The sequence below is a fragment of the Podarcis cretensis genome, assembly GCF_951804945.1.
Source record: "Podarcis cretensis genome assembly, chromosome: 7".
Lineage (NCBI taxonomy): Eukaryota > Metazoa > Chordata > Lepidosauria > Squamata > Lacertidae > Podarcis > Podarcis cretensis.
Window position 1 is genome coordinate 57,611,362 of NC_137176.1, and position 15,191 is coordinate 57,626,552.

General features: G+C 42.1%; 1 protein-coding gene and 1 long non-coding RNA gene across 2 annotated transcripts; one reads left to right on the plus strand and one right to left on the minus strand.

Annotated features, from left to right (window-relative positions):
• The first annotated feature begins 1,848 nt into the window (after positions 1-1,848).
• LOC307220689 lies at positions 1,849-8,907 on the plus strand. Its single transcript, XR_013841048.1, has 2 exons — positions 1,849-4,381; positions 5,521-8,907. It is a non-coding gene; the product is annotated as an uncharacterized lncRNA (long non-coding RNA).
• Positions 5,877-15,048, minus strand: LOC307220668 (E3 ubiquitin-protein ligase RNF4-like). The gene is made up of 2 exons (XM_079984675.1): positions 14,896-15,048; positions 5,877-9,962 (listed from the first exon to the last, which is right to left on the minus strand). The coding sequence occupies exon 2, from the start codon at positions 9,914-9,916 to the stop codon at positions 9,071-9,073; it is 846 nt and encodes a 281-aa protein (XP_079840801.1). The 5' UTR covers positions 9,917-9,962; positions 14,896-15,048; the 3' UTR covers positions 5,877-9,070.
• Positions 15,049-15,191: the final 143 nt, after the last annotated feature.

Consider the following 15,191-nt stretch of genomic DNA (forward strand, 5'->3'; position numbering starts at 1 on the left):
CGGTACCAAATCCTGAATAATTTCTGTATTGGTGCTCACTTTTTGTCCCAGATTAATCGCTTTTTGTCCCAAGTTATCAATTTTAGTAGTCATAACATCGGTCTTCTTATGAAGCTGTTCCAACAAATAGCTTCTTACAAAATGCATTCACTAAGGCTTCTCCTGTCGACATTCTTAAATGGTCCAAGGTCAATCCCTGATTCTCACAGTTCTTATCCTGCAGCTGGAGATTCCCCAGCTCCACTATTGCAACAGTTTCCAAAGCTCCCTCTAGAGCAGTGTTTCCCAACCTTGTGCCTCCAGCTTTTTTTGAACTACAACTCCCATCATCCCTGACTAGCAAGACCAGTGGCAAGGGATGATGGGAATTGTAGTCCAAAAACAGCTAGAGGCACAAGGTTGGGAAACACTGCTCTAGAGGGAAACAGTCTCCACTTGTATCAATCCTTTCAAGCACAGTTCAAAAAGTAAAGTTAGTTTCAATTTTCAGTTACTTTTCCTCCTTTTTAAATGCACGCAGAAGAGGACAATGGAAACAATATATTTCTCTTATTTAACTAACTGTCAACATGTTTTATTCACAGTCAATGAACTCTCCCAAAACTTCAATCTACTGGCAGCCCGTTTCCAGGTTCAGAGCAGTGGTAATTTAATTTTTATCACTCTCTCCTGCAGGCTTACACAATCCAAAATTTCCCCCCTCTTCTCCTGCTTCCAAGGGGGGGTTAATGATTTTAATCGATGGAAGTTTAATCCTTTACATAAGGCTTTCCAAGACCTTAGCTTGCAGCTTCTTTGCTTCAATCTATTTACAAAAGGGGAAGGCGGACTTCTTGTTTGAAACCTTCCCGTTTCGGTACCAAATTAAGACTTTTGTAAATCCAATTTTCCGTTCTACTCACAGGTAGTTGTTTAAAGTCAAATTGTCCAGAGGAAAAAGTCAGCGCTCTCCGGCAACAGCAATGCAGCTTCCCTCCGTGAAAAAAGCAGTCAATTCGAAGCACCGTGCCACTCACCCCACGTCGCTCCAGATCCCCAAAACTGGGTTTCCCCACGAGCAGGGAGGACGCAAAGGGTGCCAGCTGAATCCCACGTTCACAAGCTTCTCCCGCCTGTGATTTTAGTGGGTCTCCGCCTTCGCCGTGGCGGTCAGACCCTGATTTCCACGGAGCAAATTCCTCCCGATCGGAGTAACTCCGCCATTGCCGGAGGCGCCAACCCGGAAGTGGTTACATCCAAACTGTTGAACTGAAATCGCCTGAGAAAATGGTTTCAATTCTAGTACTTCCATCTGACTGATTTATGGCTAAGATTTACCAGAAACTAATTAAATGGAAGCATGAGAATTCCCTAAGGGTGAATATGGAGAAATAAGATTAGGGCTTTCCTTTTTCTTTTGATGTGTGTGTGAGAGAGACAGTAATCACTGTTATGGAGTACTGGCACCCTTTTTTTTTTTTACCCCCCCCCAAAAAAAACTGGACATGATTAAGTTGTCGTGGATAAATTGCTTATACCAAAAGATTGAAATACTTACTAAGTATTGCTATTGAAGTTTATTTTAAATGTTTGTATATTGTTTTACTGAATAAACTGATGAAATAAAAAAGGAGTTAATTGGAATCCTAATCTCATGAACTCTCCAATACCTTCCAATGTAACTATGTCTATGTAGCACTGATTCTGTAAGGCAAAGGAAGGTCACTACATTTTTTCAAAAGTGAAGAGCCTACTTCAAACAGCCTGCCTTGAAATCTAACATTAATGCCTTTGCTATAACCTTTTGGTTTTAGAGCTGTTATTTGTTTATAAGTCTCAATAGCCTTTTTGGTATCACAGTTTCCAAAAATGGTTAAACTAAAATTTCTTCATAAACAAGCCAAATCTAAAAAACAAGCTGATCATTAACTAAGATTGCAACATTCCACCCCGCAATCTCTAGAATTTTTAGGTAGATCTTGCTTACTTGTCCTTTTGATCAGACACCAGCCTTGTGAAAAAAAAAAATGGCTCTATAAATATTTGAGTATCTTTTAATTATTGACTTTGGTGATGTCATTAGAAGTCAAGGAAGCAATACCTATGTGTTACTGATGTGCAAGATTGCTGCCAGATCAAGGGCTGGATGTGGCTCTCCAAACCATTTTTTATGCCCCCCACCCTCAATTTTTTGTGGTTGCATCCAAAAACAAAACTAAACTAGAAACAGGGCAGGAAATGTACGTTTAAACTACTCCTCAACCCAGCCCAGTAATGGAGATGCAGATTGTCTCTTATCAGATTGATAATCTTTTGAACAGGGAGATGACAGCTCCCATTCTCAGCTGAACTACACATGTGCCTGTATTTGTGTATGCATGTACATGCAAGTGTGTTCTTGTTGGGAGTATAGGGTGACCACACCCACTAGAGTGAGCCTTGCCTACTCTAGATGAGTGAATGATTAAAGCCGACTGAGAGACAATCATCACAATTCTCAGATGCTAGTTCCTCCATGCTTTTATTTCAAAATGCAGAAACCAAACAATGCTAATAGATAAAAAGAAAACAGACACACACCCTTTCTGGAGGCATGCTGCATGTTCTCCAGTAGTTCTGCCATTTGCAAAACATTCCAGGAACCAGCAGAGTTATCTGTGCTTGTGAATCTGGGGAGGAGGAGCTGCACTAAATGCTTTGAGTGACCTTGTTATGAGAGAGATAAACTGTTCCTGAACAATGATATAAAGCATTCTTTCAGAGAGAGCTGTGGACCTGTGCACATGACAGAAATATTAAAGAGAGCTTGGATCTGGCATGAATTATTCTGTCAAATTATGCTTTCTCAAACACATCATTCTTAAAGAAAGAGATGCAATGCAGCGGACAGATCCAGATTACATAAAACTGGCCATAGTGAAGTTTATTGAACATAATAAAACTTGTTAACAAAGGAGAGCAGATCTGAAGCAGCTTACACTTCAAATGAAATCCTCCTTTCTAAGGCAGCACTTAAATGAGTAGTTTTTTATGCTTCATCCTCAGACAGCAGTTGAGGTACTTCCATGGAATGTAAGCTCACTCTCTTCTCCGTATTAAGTGTAAATGTGTAACTCAGGCATTGAATAAGCAACACTTTGAATTCTTCTTACTTCAGAAAATTCCGAAGTTTGATCTCATTCATAAAATATTAAATTCATCCTGGTTTGGAGAACTCTTTATAGAGATAAAAGTGGAGCATAATTAAAGCTATCAATTAGCTGCTGGTTTTCAAGTCCAATACCTTTTACTATATCCAAGGAAGACCCCCTCAGTTTAAATAAACATTTCGAAGAGGATCAGTACATGCCCCTAATAAAAAACCAAACATAGCTTTTTACAACTTTCTTCTATTACTGATTTTCCCCCCTTCCAAAGCTGCAGCTCCACAGGCACAATGGATTTGTGTGCACAAGAGAGCTTTCTTTCCCTGCCAATCCCCACCATGTACACCCTGAGTCAGCTCCAGAGGGTTGGGAGAACCTGTGCAGCATACTTGGCAGCATGTGTGTGCATGCACAGAAGAAATAGAAGTCTTGTTGAGTCAGCAGAACCCCACTGGCACAGCATTAGATGTAACCCATTTTATGTGTATTCCTCCTTCCTCCAAGCTGCTCAATATTAAGTCACCGATAAACCCACTATCCAACCTGACATAGCTTTTGTTGTTTTTCGTGTGGGAAATTGCAGTCACACAGAACTATGTCCAAGTGCTAGTTAGTGTATGAAGGGGCGAAGACAACAGGGTTGATTCCTAGGTTCAGCTAGGTCGCACACCCTCTTCTCTGATGAGAAAGGAATCGAAGCCTACTCTTCTTGTTCTTTCTCTACACCACGTAACTGGCAAGCTCCGATCTTAAAGCATGTTTGAAACTATCTTACTGTATTTTCTACCCAAGAGTATTCTGCCTGTGCTCTCTCTGCAGCTGCTTGAATGTGATCTTTGGAATGTGATCTTTGGAACATTTTGTAAGTAAAGTATTTTTAAACTTACTTAACTGTGTGTGGTCTATTTATTGCAAGAGGGGTGCAGAGGGTCTAACAACTTATATTCGTAATGCTATACTGCTGCTTGACTTTTGTGAATTTAAACTCTGTTCTTGGGGGGCTCTCTCCTGCTGGACAGTGAGTTTAACCCCATGTTTTAAATCCAGGCACCCAACTAATTCTTTTATTTATCTCACCTTCATGGGTCACAGGGATTCTTATTTTCCTCTTACATTTTAAATAAGCATTTGCAATTGAGTATGGAAGCCAACATGTAACAAAAAGTCTTGTGGCACCTTAAAGGTGAACAGATTTATCATGACATAAGCTTTTATAGACCAGAGCCCACTTCATCAGATGCATGAAAGATTATTCTGTCAGCAGATTTTCAGTTTTATTTATCACATTTGTTATATACTACCACCTTTCATCTAAAACAGCATCCATGGTTCCTTTTCTCCTCACAACAGCCCTGTAAGGTAGGCAAGGCTGAGATATGGGGACTGCTTCAAGATCATGCAGATAGCTCTATGGTTAAGCAGAAATGTGAACCAAGCTTCTTAGACCTAGTCAAACTTTAACCATTATACAATCAAACCTCGGTTGTGGAACGTAATCTGTTCTGAAAGCCCGTTCAGCTTCCGAAATGTTTCACAACTGAAGTGCGTCCCCTGATTGGTTGCAAGAGCGTCCTGCACTCAAGCGGAAGTTGTGTTGGATGTTCGGCTTCTGAAAAATATTCAAAAACCAGAGCATTTACTTCCAGGCTCTCGATGCTCAGAAGCTGAAACGTTCCAAAACAGGGTCGTTCGGGAGCCGAGGTTTGACTCTTCCACACTGGCACTCATATTTTATGGATGTGAATTCAGTTTATAAGGGGCTTATGTGCTAGATGGCTTTCCAGCTACAGCTTTCTGCAACTTCTAATTTGGGAATGGTCAGAGATGTAGGATATTGATTGCTCAAAGTTTATTTTGGATTTCAGTGGCATACAAATTTCAGTTCTTTATTCAAGCCTTTGCAGGTCTTGTGTCATAAGGAGTCAGAACTAGGAGCCAACATCAGCTTCATGGTTAATTCTGCATTCCACTCATTTTTTTTGTACCCCAAATAATTGGTGTATTACTTGTAGCTGTGGCTGATTATTTACAAACCACTTTTTTATGTTCCAACCATTCCCTTCAGGATGCAGCAGACCAATCCAATTAGGGATGAAAAGGAGCAATTCCACTAGACAGTTTCATACCTCCACAGGCTGGCTCATATACTTCTGCTGTTGCAAAGAAGAAAAGCTAGAGCAAGGATAAGGAACCTGTGGCACACCAAGCATTGATTGGATTACAACTTCCATCCCAAACCATGGGCTATGCTGGCTGAGGAAAACAACTTATGGGGAGTCACAGGTTCCCCATCCCTGAGCTACAGGTAAATGTAATAACAGAAATACACCTTTACCTGCAGTCTACAATGGCACAATCCAAGAAAATATTAGCTACTTAATTCTATTGACTGCAGAAACAGGCAAAAGATCCAGTAACTTAAGTGCCACCTCCCACAGTCCAAGGAACAGTACTCCAGGTTTTTCCACGGCCGATTCCAGATACCAGGTTGTATACAATTCAGGACAAATCTTTCCTGAGACAGAATACACTCTGGCAAAGCCTAAAATGTGGGGCTAGGAACTTTTGCCCAATATTTCCAACTCCTGCCCATTTGCCTTGCACAACACTACATTGGATATAACCCAGCATGTATTGTGCAAAGCAAGAGGCAAGTTGTGCTTGTGTTCTTCAACAGCTATACCTTTAAACATCCAAGTTTCTCCCCCTGCCAATTTAGAGGAAGAAAAAAACCTTTATTTCCATCTGCAGTTAAAATTTATTTGCCTAGATTTTATTTGCCAAATTGAGATTCCAAAAAGCAAAGCTGATATACACACAGGCATACACTTAAATAAGAAAAAAAATATACAAATTTACAAATGGAAAAAGAGAGGCAACAGAGAATTAACTATTTGTTCTTAAATCCATGCATCTTAAGCCAGTATCACTTGCCCTGAAACCAAAATTGCTTTTGACAATGCAAACAGAATGGCCTTGTTCAGACACAACACTGAACTATGATTCAGTGTTACATGCACATGTCTCAGGCTTGTGTGCTTCCTTCCCCACTCTTTCAGTGAAGAGGGTAATGTCAGTTGTTATAAATCAACCACAGTGCTAGCATTATGTCCAAACACTAAACTCTGGGTAATCTCAACTATGGATTAATGAAACAATTCAACTTTGTGGTGGAACTTGGGTTGTTTTAGTATAGTACAATGGAACCTCGGTTGTCAAACACTTGGGAAGTTGAACGTTTTGGCTTTCAAACACTGACAACCCAGAAGTAAATGCTTCTGCTTTTGAACGTGCCTCGGAAGCTGAACAGCTTCCAAGGCAAGTTTCTCCATTTTTTTCAATGGATTTTGCCAACCAGCAATTGCACCTTGGTCATGGAATGTTTTGGAAGTCAAACCGTTTTCCAGAACAAATTACTTTCTACAACCAAGGAGTGAAAACTAAACATTTTCCTATGTTTGGACATAATTCTGAACTGTTGCTAATAAAAAATGAAAGTGAAAGCATCCTCACTGTCACACAGACAAGGGGAAGGAGCAATTGATGAGCCCAAGGCTTATTCAGGTAACATTAAACTATAGTTTAAAGCCACAAGAAGGTGCAGCTACAGTGTGCTAAATTTGAAGTTAGTGCTACAAACTGTGTGTTCTGTAGATAGAACATTCAAACTTAGCACCCTTTTTTGTTAATCAAATATTCAGGTAGAGGTATACCATATGAAACAATATACTACTAAAGCATGAATAGAACTGCACACCCTCTGAAGACTAGGGAAATAGGTTTATTAAATCATTTATAACTCCTGATGTACAGCCCAATCCAACACATTAGATGAAAAGCCTCATTCAGTTCAATGGAACTTACAAGTAACTCTCTGTAGAAGTGCATCCTTACTTCCTTAAAATTCCCAAGTCTTGCCTTTGACAAGATGGATAGCTATTTTGCCATGGATTTTAAAGTGTACAGTATTAAGATTTAATGGCTGATGTTTGAACTGATACATTTCTAGATGCCTGCTGAAATGGCTTTTACCAGTTACTAACTTGAACTTTTAAGAAATTATTCAGTTTTGAATTATGAAGAACCAAAGCATCCCCAATATGTGAGATATATTTTGCTAAGCTGGTGAACGATATTACATGAAACATTTCTCAAACTTCATTATACAATTATTGTGGCCCTTAAAAATTCTCAGTGGTGCAGGAGCTGCAAATCTGAAAGCACCACATGCTGCATCTAAAGTCCTCAGCTACACTGGTAGCATAATCACATGGTTTGGTCATTTAGATGCAGCCCTGAGCCATATGCCTAAAGCACCTATGATGAGGCCAGAACCTCTGAAGGATACCTATATCAGTGAAAGCTAAAAATCATGACCCTTTAACTGTACAATTTTCTGCATATTTAAACTTCTGAACATGAACTTAGTTTTTCTATCATAACCCAGGAGGGTAGAAGGCATCTAAAATTTTCTCTACAGCTCCAACAATGAGCTAATATTCTATTTTAAATGCTTGCTAATATTTGTATACTTCTGATTTTATACTATTACATTTTGTATACTTTAATGGACTTATTGCATATTAGTGTAGGTAAGAACCCATCTTTCCTGTTTTTCTGTATATTCCTGACAGAGCCTGTGTTTGTGCAGCTTGCATAGCTCTTTTCTCCCTGCTGATGGAGCTACTGGGTTTTTGTTGTTTTTTTGGGTGGGGGCAATTTCCAGTGCTTCCCTTACAGAAGAAATAATCTGAAGCTCAGAAAATGGACTTGCGGACAGACTTCAAGCTGCACTGTAATGAATATGAGAAACTTATCTATCAGCAATATAGAAATCCCATGAACCTAATATGCCACGGCTTTACACATGAAAATAGAAAGTCATCAGAAAATGCTTAGTTCTGAACTTAGTAAAGTAACTAAACTCCATATAGCATCAGCTGTCCCCTACCTAGTGCCCTTCAGATGCTTCAGACTACTATTTCCATCAGTCCCAGCCAGAACAACTGTGATAACCGGAGATGATGGGAGTTGCAGTCCAAAACATCTGGTGGGTACCAGATCTGAGAAAGCTGCACAGCAGTCTGAATACTGTCAAATGGCAAGCAGGCCACGATGTGACAGTTTTCAAAATACTGAAGATTGAATCACTTATGATTAAGCATGTCCGCAACAGAATATTCTTAAAATGTTAGCTAATTAGTACATTAAGGTTTTTTGTGTGTTTTGTTTGATATAAAGCTGTTTAGCATTATATTATGAGTATCTAACAGGGCCAAGGTAAATAACCACACCTCCCCCCCTCCAGGTATAAGGTGTGCACATACAAGTTTTGCTTATAGGCAACAGCCAAATGTTTCTTACAGATAGTCTTTGTCTTCTGCGTTGATTAAAAAAGACATCCAAATACAGTATTTACACATCTGATATTGCAAGTGTGTTGCAGTATGATTATAAAGTCAGGTCCCATATGAAATTCTGAAGTTTCCACAAAAGGAGGCTCATCATGGGTAAACAGATAACATTTGGTATCAATTCTTAAAGAGTGAACAGCACAACAGTTGCAGGTTTGGTAGTCGTTTGCCACTTTTACTTGTACTATCATGATCATAATGACTCCAAAGTCCTGAACAAAATGCATTCACACTGTCCCCCAAAGTGGTCAATACATTTTGCAAAGGTTTCATTCAAGTTCTTTGAAAGTAACACAGCAACACTAGCTGCTTCTCACACACTATCCTTCAGCAAATGTGTTGGTACGAATATCAAAACAAAACAAAACCCATGTGTAGGACTGGCCAATAAAAAGGCCAACTAGAAAAGGTCACAAATCAACTTCACAAGTGGGCACATATGTGATCTATAACCCTTTGTTTGCAGAGGTATAAGTTTATGCAGGATCCACAGAAGTTCAAGTTAGATACTTCAGAGAAGAATTTAAAGCTTCATATATAAATTGGATGATATTGTTTATAACCAAGCTTCTTCCTACAAGTTGGGCAAGAATTAGCATTTCTTAGCGAATCACGGAGGCACTGACTACAAAAGACATGACCACACTTTGTTGATACAATGAGCCGCCCGCTCTGCACAATTTCAGAGTAGCCATCCATGCAAATTGGACAACTCACGGTACCTGAACGCCGTGAATTTGAAATTCCATCATCAAGCAATTCCAATTCTCTGGGCAATGTACCGGTCAGCACCACATCATTATCTCTTGCGTCGTCATCATCACTGCTTAGTACACAGCTGTCAGGCAGCTGTTGCCTTCTTAACTCTTGATTTCTTCGTCGAACATTTTCTTCAACTATCACAACAGAATCATTGTGTGTCAGATCAACGACTACTGGTTCTGAAGATTCACAAGTAAGGTCTACGACTTCTTCACAAGCACCTTCTTCGAGGTCAATTGGCTCTGCCTGTGAAGCGGCCTGTGAAGCTGCTTCAGCAGCTGAAGCAGCCATTCTACTTTGCTTGCGTGTTTGTCTAGAATTAATTGTCCCTCCACAACGCTTTTTGGGCACCTCTGTCTTCCCCATCCTTTCACTGGAAATCACAGGAGTGGCTGCTACATCATTTCCGGTGCTAGAAACTGTTGCTGCAGCAGCAGCCATTTGCAAGGAGGCCACAAAGGAAGTTGATGGGGATGAAGAGGGAGAAGCAGGGGTTGAAGCAGCAGGCCCTAAAGGCTTGATCTCCAGGGCACCAGAGAGACTTGCTAAGCCAAGGCCACTGCCCTTCTTATTCTTCTTGCGCTTGGCACAACGCTTGGCATCAGTTGGGCTCATGGTACATAGAGGCAGAAGAGGCCAAACTCCCAATTAAACTAGTATTCTAGGAACAAAAGAAATGCATGATAAATTCTGACACATGACATAGATTGCCCACATACATATTTCCAAGTGACTAGTCACAAAACACAAGACTGTACCCACCCACATTGTGGTATGCGAATGTATTTTTTTAAAAAAACAAATGCTCTATTCCTAAGTATGGTTTTCTCACATTGTTCAACTGTCCCTTAGTCAACTGGGCTGTGCTGCAGCTCGAATGGAGGTTGGTGGTTCTTGGTGTCTCTGCCCCAATTCCTGGCTCAGAGAACAGATTCAGAACTGAACTAAGTCAGCATGCATCCATAAAGTCTACATAATGCATAAAGTCTACCTAAGTATCACCAAGGCCTTAGCATGAAAGAATTAAAATTGCCTACAATCTATTATTAGCAACAGGGCACTGGAAAATAAATATCTATGTAGATAACTGCAAATAAAACCCTTGCAAAAGCCTTAAAAACACTGAAATAGTGAAACAAGAAAACATTCAGATTTTGAAAGGTATCAATCTTAGCAGCTCAAGCTTGATGAGGGATAAGGAATATTATAAAAGAGTTAAGACAAGAAGCAAGAGACCACATTTTGAACTGCCCAAGAACTCATCCTTAGAGACAATATTGTCTTTAGTTTGTGTTTAGCTTGTCAGAGGGCAAGTTTAAAGGAAAGGTTCCCTGAAAATTCCCAACTAACAAATGTCTAGGCTGCTGATATTAACAGGGCTAGAGCACTTGCAAAAGCCCAGGCACAAGCAATGGCTACTGATCCATATGAAGCAGAAATGTATGTCATTTTTTGAACAGAAAATGTACAAAGAGTTAAAACATAAAGCCAAAAGATGGCAATGCAGCACAGAAATTAGTTGCACAAGTTGTTGACACGTTCCAAGCTCAGAGAATGCCCAGCATAAAGGTCTACGTGCTATAACCTTTTTGGAACCAACCATTTTGCCCAGATGCTTTCTGCTACTCAGGAGCGCCCCCTTGTGACAAAGTTGAGATTTCCAGTCACGTGGTTTGCAACTGAAATCTCCTATGTTGTGGTTTGCAAACAAACCCAAGCTGCGATGGGTTTTTCCTGTGCTGGCTGATTATTTAAAGGGGCTTCTAATGGTGCTCATCTGTCTCCTGAGAAATCTCTATGTGGGACAAGAAGCTACAGTTAGAACTGGATATGGAACAACTGACTGGTTCAAAATTGGGAAAGGAGTACGACAAGGCTGCATTTTGTCTCCCTGCTTATTTAACTTATATGCAGAATTCATCATGCGAAAGGCTAGGCTGGATGAATCCCTAGCCGGGATTAAGATTGCCGGAAGAAATATCAACAACCTCAGATATGCAGATGACACAACCTTGATGGCAGAAAGTGAGGAGGAATTAAAGAACCTTTTATTGAGGGTGAAAGAGGAGAGTGCAAAATATGGTCTGAAGCTCAACATCAAAAAAACGAAGATCATGGCTACTGGTCCCATCACCTCCTGGCAAACAGTGAGAGATTTTACTTTCTTGGGCTCCATGATCACTGCAGATGGTGACAGCAGCCACGAAATTAAAAGACGCCTGCTTCTTGGGAGAAGGGCAACGACAGGCCTAGACAGCATCTTGAGAAGTAGAGACATCACCTTGCCAACAAAGGTCCGTATAGTTAAAGCTATGGTTTTCCCAGTAGTGATGTATGGAAGTGAGAGCTGGACCATAAAGAAGGCTGATCGCCGAAGAATTGATGCTTTTGAATTATGGTGCTGGAGGAGACTCTTGAGAGTCCCATGGACTGCAAGAAGATCAAACCTCTCCATTCTGAAGGAAATCAGCCCTGAGTGCTCACTGGAAGGACAGATTGTGAAGCTGAGGCTCCAGTACTTTGGCCACCTCATGAGAAGAGAAGACTCCCTGGAGAAGACCCTGATGTTGGGAAAGATGGAGGGCACAAGGAGAAGGGGGCGACAGAGGACGAGATGGTTGGATAGTGTTTTCGAGGTTACCAGCATGAGTCTGACCAAGCTGCGGGGGGCAGTGGAGGACAGGAGTGCCTGGCGTTCTCTGGTCCATGGGGTCACGAAGAGTCGGACACGACTAAACGACTAAACAACAACAACAACAATGGTGCTCTTGCTTCCCAAAAGTGAAATGGCTCTAGTACTTAAGCAGTGCCCCTTTTCTTGCTTTGACTTTCATGTCTTCTCGTAATATTTTTGCTGGCTTGCTTGGAAGAATAAAGGTTTGCCCCCTTTATTTGGCTACTGCTGCATCGTTGCTGTTTTTTCCCTAGGAATGCAGGTTGAGCCTGGGGTTGGAGAGAAGAGACTGGAAATTGGGGGGGGGGGTTTGTTGGGGGGTGTTCCCTTTATGTGTATCTGCCCATTCTGAAGTTTTATTTTGCGTATCTGGTGGCATATTTAGTATGGAGAGAGGAGTCCAAGTAGAATAAATATTCTTAGATTTGAAATAGATAAGAAAACCATTCCTGCTTATTTGTGACAGTGAGATTTACTGGATGTGTGCTGTCTGCTTTTTAAACCCAAGTCTGAAGCGTGAGACACAGCATCTTTCTAGGCCTTCCTCGGGATGAGTTAGCAAAGTTTGCTGAGGACATCAAGTTGTTCTGGGTAATTTTTAACTAAAAGAGGCTGTGAGGCACTCCAAAAGGACCTCTCCAAACTGGGGGAATGAGCAGTAAAATGGTAAATCTGATTCAGTGTTAACAAGGGTAAAGTGATGCATGTTGAGGCAAAACACCCTAACATTGTATATATGCTATTGAGGTTTGAGTTGACAGTGGCTGACCAAGAACAGAGATATTAGGGTCATAGTGGATAGCTCAACTAAGATGTAGATCTAGGTTGTGCCAGCAGTAAAAAAACAGTAATTATATTTTAGGGGAAAATAGGAAATGCACTTAAAACATAATGCTACATTGGCAATTGACATCTCCATCTGGCTGGCCTCTCTGGCTTTCTTAAGCAGCTAAGCAGAAGAGCTTATTCACTGCATTTATATCCCAGCTTTTTCTCCAACGAGTAGACACTTCACCCCCTCCCGTTAATCCTTACAATAACCCTGTGAGGTAGGTTAAGAGGCTGTGACTGACTCCAATGTCACTCAGCTTCATGACTGAGTGGGGATTTAAACCCTGATCTCTAACCACTACATGTCACTGGCTTGCTACAGTACTTCTGCTACTGGGCAGCTATAAATTAAGCAGATAAACAAACATGGGGAAAGCCAAATGTCACTTAGAGAAGGATCTGAAATATTTTCCTTGAAGCTTGAATTTGTTTATTCTGGATTTTTATTTGAGGTTTTAATGGGTTGTAAACAGCTTTGAGATTTTTCTTTAAAATATAAAGCTGTATATAAATGAAATAAATAATAATAATAGTAAACCCCACTAGGGCAAAATGGCACCTAGACATTCTGTTGTGGTGACCGTAACCCAAGTTTACAGTGCCATTTGGTGATTAGCTTATACCCCTTAGTTTCTAACACTGGATAGAGCTCATCAGAAAGATGGGAAGTTCAACATCTGTCTATTAAATATATTAGCCACGTCACCTCCAGGAATTCAGTAAAACCAGATTATCTGCAAGGAAACTCCACCCGAGGATTTTTGGTACCATTTGGTACATAACACAGTGTACATCTCTCCCGGTATACCCCATGGAGAGCCCCAAGGTCCATAAATAGCAACACCCTAGTGGTCCCGGGCCCTAAGGAAGTTAGATTAGCTTCAACCAGAGCCAGGGCCTTTTCAACACTGGCTCCGGCCTGGTGGAACGCTCTGCCTCATGAGACCAGGGCCTTGCAGGATGATTTCTTTCCGCAGGGCCTGTAAGACAGAGTTGTTCTGCCTGGCCTTTGGCTTGGAGCCAATTTGATTCCCTCCCTCTCTTTCTTTTTTCTTTCTCCTCCTGTGATGAGGCTGCATTTTAATATTTTAATGTTGTATTTTAATCTTGTTTTTAAGTTGTATTCATTCAACTTGTTTTTATTATTGCTTGTTAGCCATCCTGAGCCCGGCCTTGGCTGGGGAGGCTGGGGTATAAATAAAAATTATTATTACTATTATATCTACTGAGTCAAGCCTGTTGTGTGCCACTTTGGGTTGGCTATACAGAAAAGGGTTACATACAATCTCATAATCAAGCTAATAAATGCCTTATCTGCATAATAGGGGCTAGAACATCAGGCACTCACTGCCACTTCCCCAGCTCCAAAGCTAGGAGAAAGGCTAGAGGCTGGTTTGGCAGCTGAACCCAGGGGAAGCCGGGTGGGGGTGGGGGTGGGGGGAGCACCACACTTCTATGTCGGGAAGAGGTCCTGACAGAGAGGCTGGCAACTCCGATGTTAGGCTTGGTCAGCAACTTGCCAGAGGCCTGCTTCCAACCTTTGAGCTGGGGAGATGTGAATCGTTGGTACAAACCTTCCAGGGCCGTCTCCGTTCATAGTTCGAAGGTCGCGGGGAGGGGAAGAGGGGAGAGGCTGAGGCTCCTCGGAGCGGCGAGTCTAGGCCAAGGGCAGCCCTTAGGCGCGCCAAGGAACGAGATTGTGCGCACTTCCTGTTCCCTGCCTAGACCACCATGATTCCAAAAAGCCTCCCATGGCTGTCCCCTTGCGCAGAACTCGAACCACACCCAAATATATTCGTTACGGTTTCGATTCTGAGGGGTTGCCTCCTTCTCGCCCCAGCCCCACGGAACCCTCAGCCTTCAAAGCAGCCCCACAGGAAAGGCCCTGCCGAGGAGCGGCCTTTCTGAAGACGACAGCCAGGGCCTACCTGGCACGAACACGAACATCCGGCGTATAATGGCAGTCTTTCGAGAAACGCCTCCTCGACCCTCCTCTGTACGGGACGAAAGTACCACAGAACAACCTCTACAGGCCGTTCCCGCTACCCAGAGACCCAAAAAAGGGGAACAAATCCTTTCTTAAACCCACCACAGAAACGGACGACGCTGCAGAAATCCACACGGCCGCACTTTCCCGAGCAGCCTCCCTCCGAAGACTCGCGCGCACCTTCCTCTCCGAGGCTCCCCCACAGCTCTACGCCCGACCGCGGAGAACGTTAAAACGTCACTTCCTCCTCCTCCTCCACTTCACCCCCCTCCCATCTCCGCAATTCGACAAATGCCGCGCAAGCGCGCCGTCGCTATTTGCTCGGGCTGTTTAACATACGGGACATTTAAGAGGCGAGCGCGCGCGCCGACGGACGGCCGTTTCCCCCGCCCTCGTCT

Coding starts and splice junctions, on each gene's coding strand:
- LOC307220668 (XM_079984675.1), bottom strand. CDS start 9,916: ATGAGCCCAACTGATGCCAAGCGTTGTGCCAAGCGCAAGAAGAATAAG.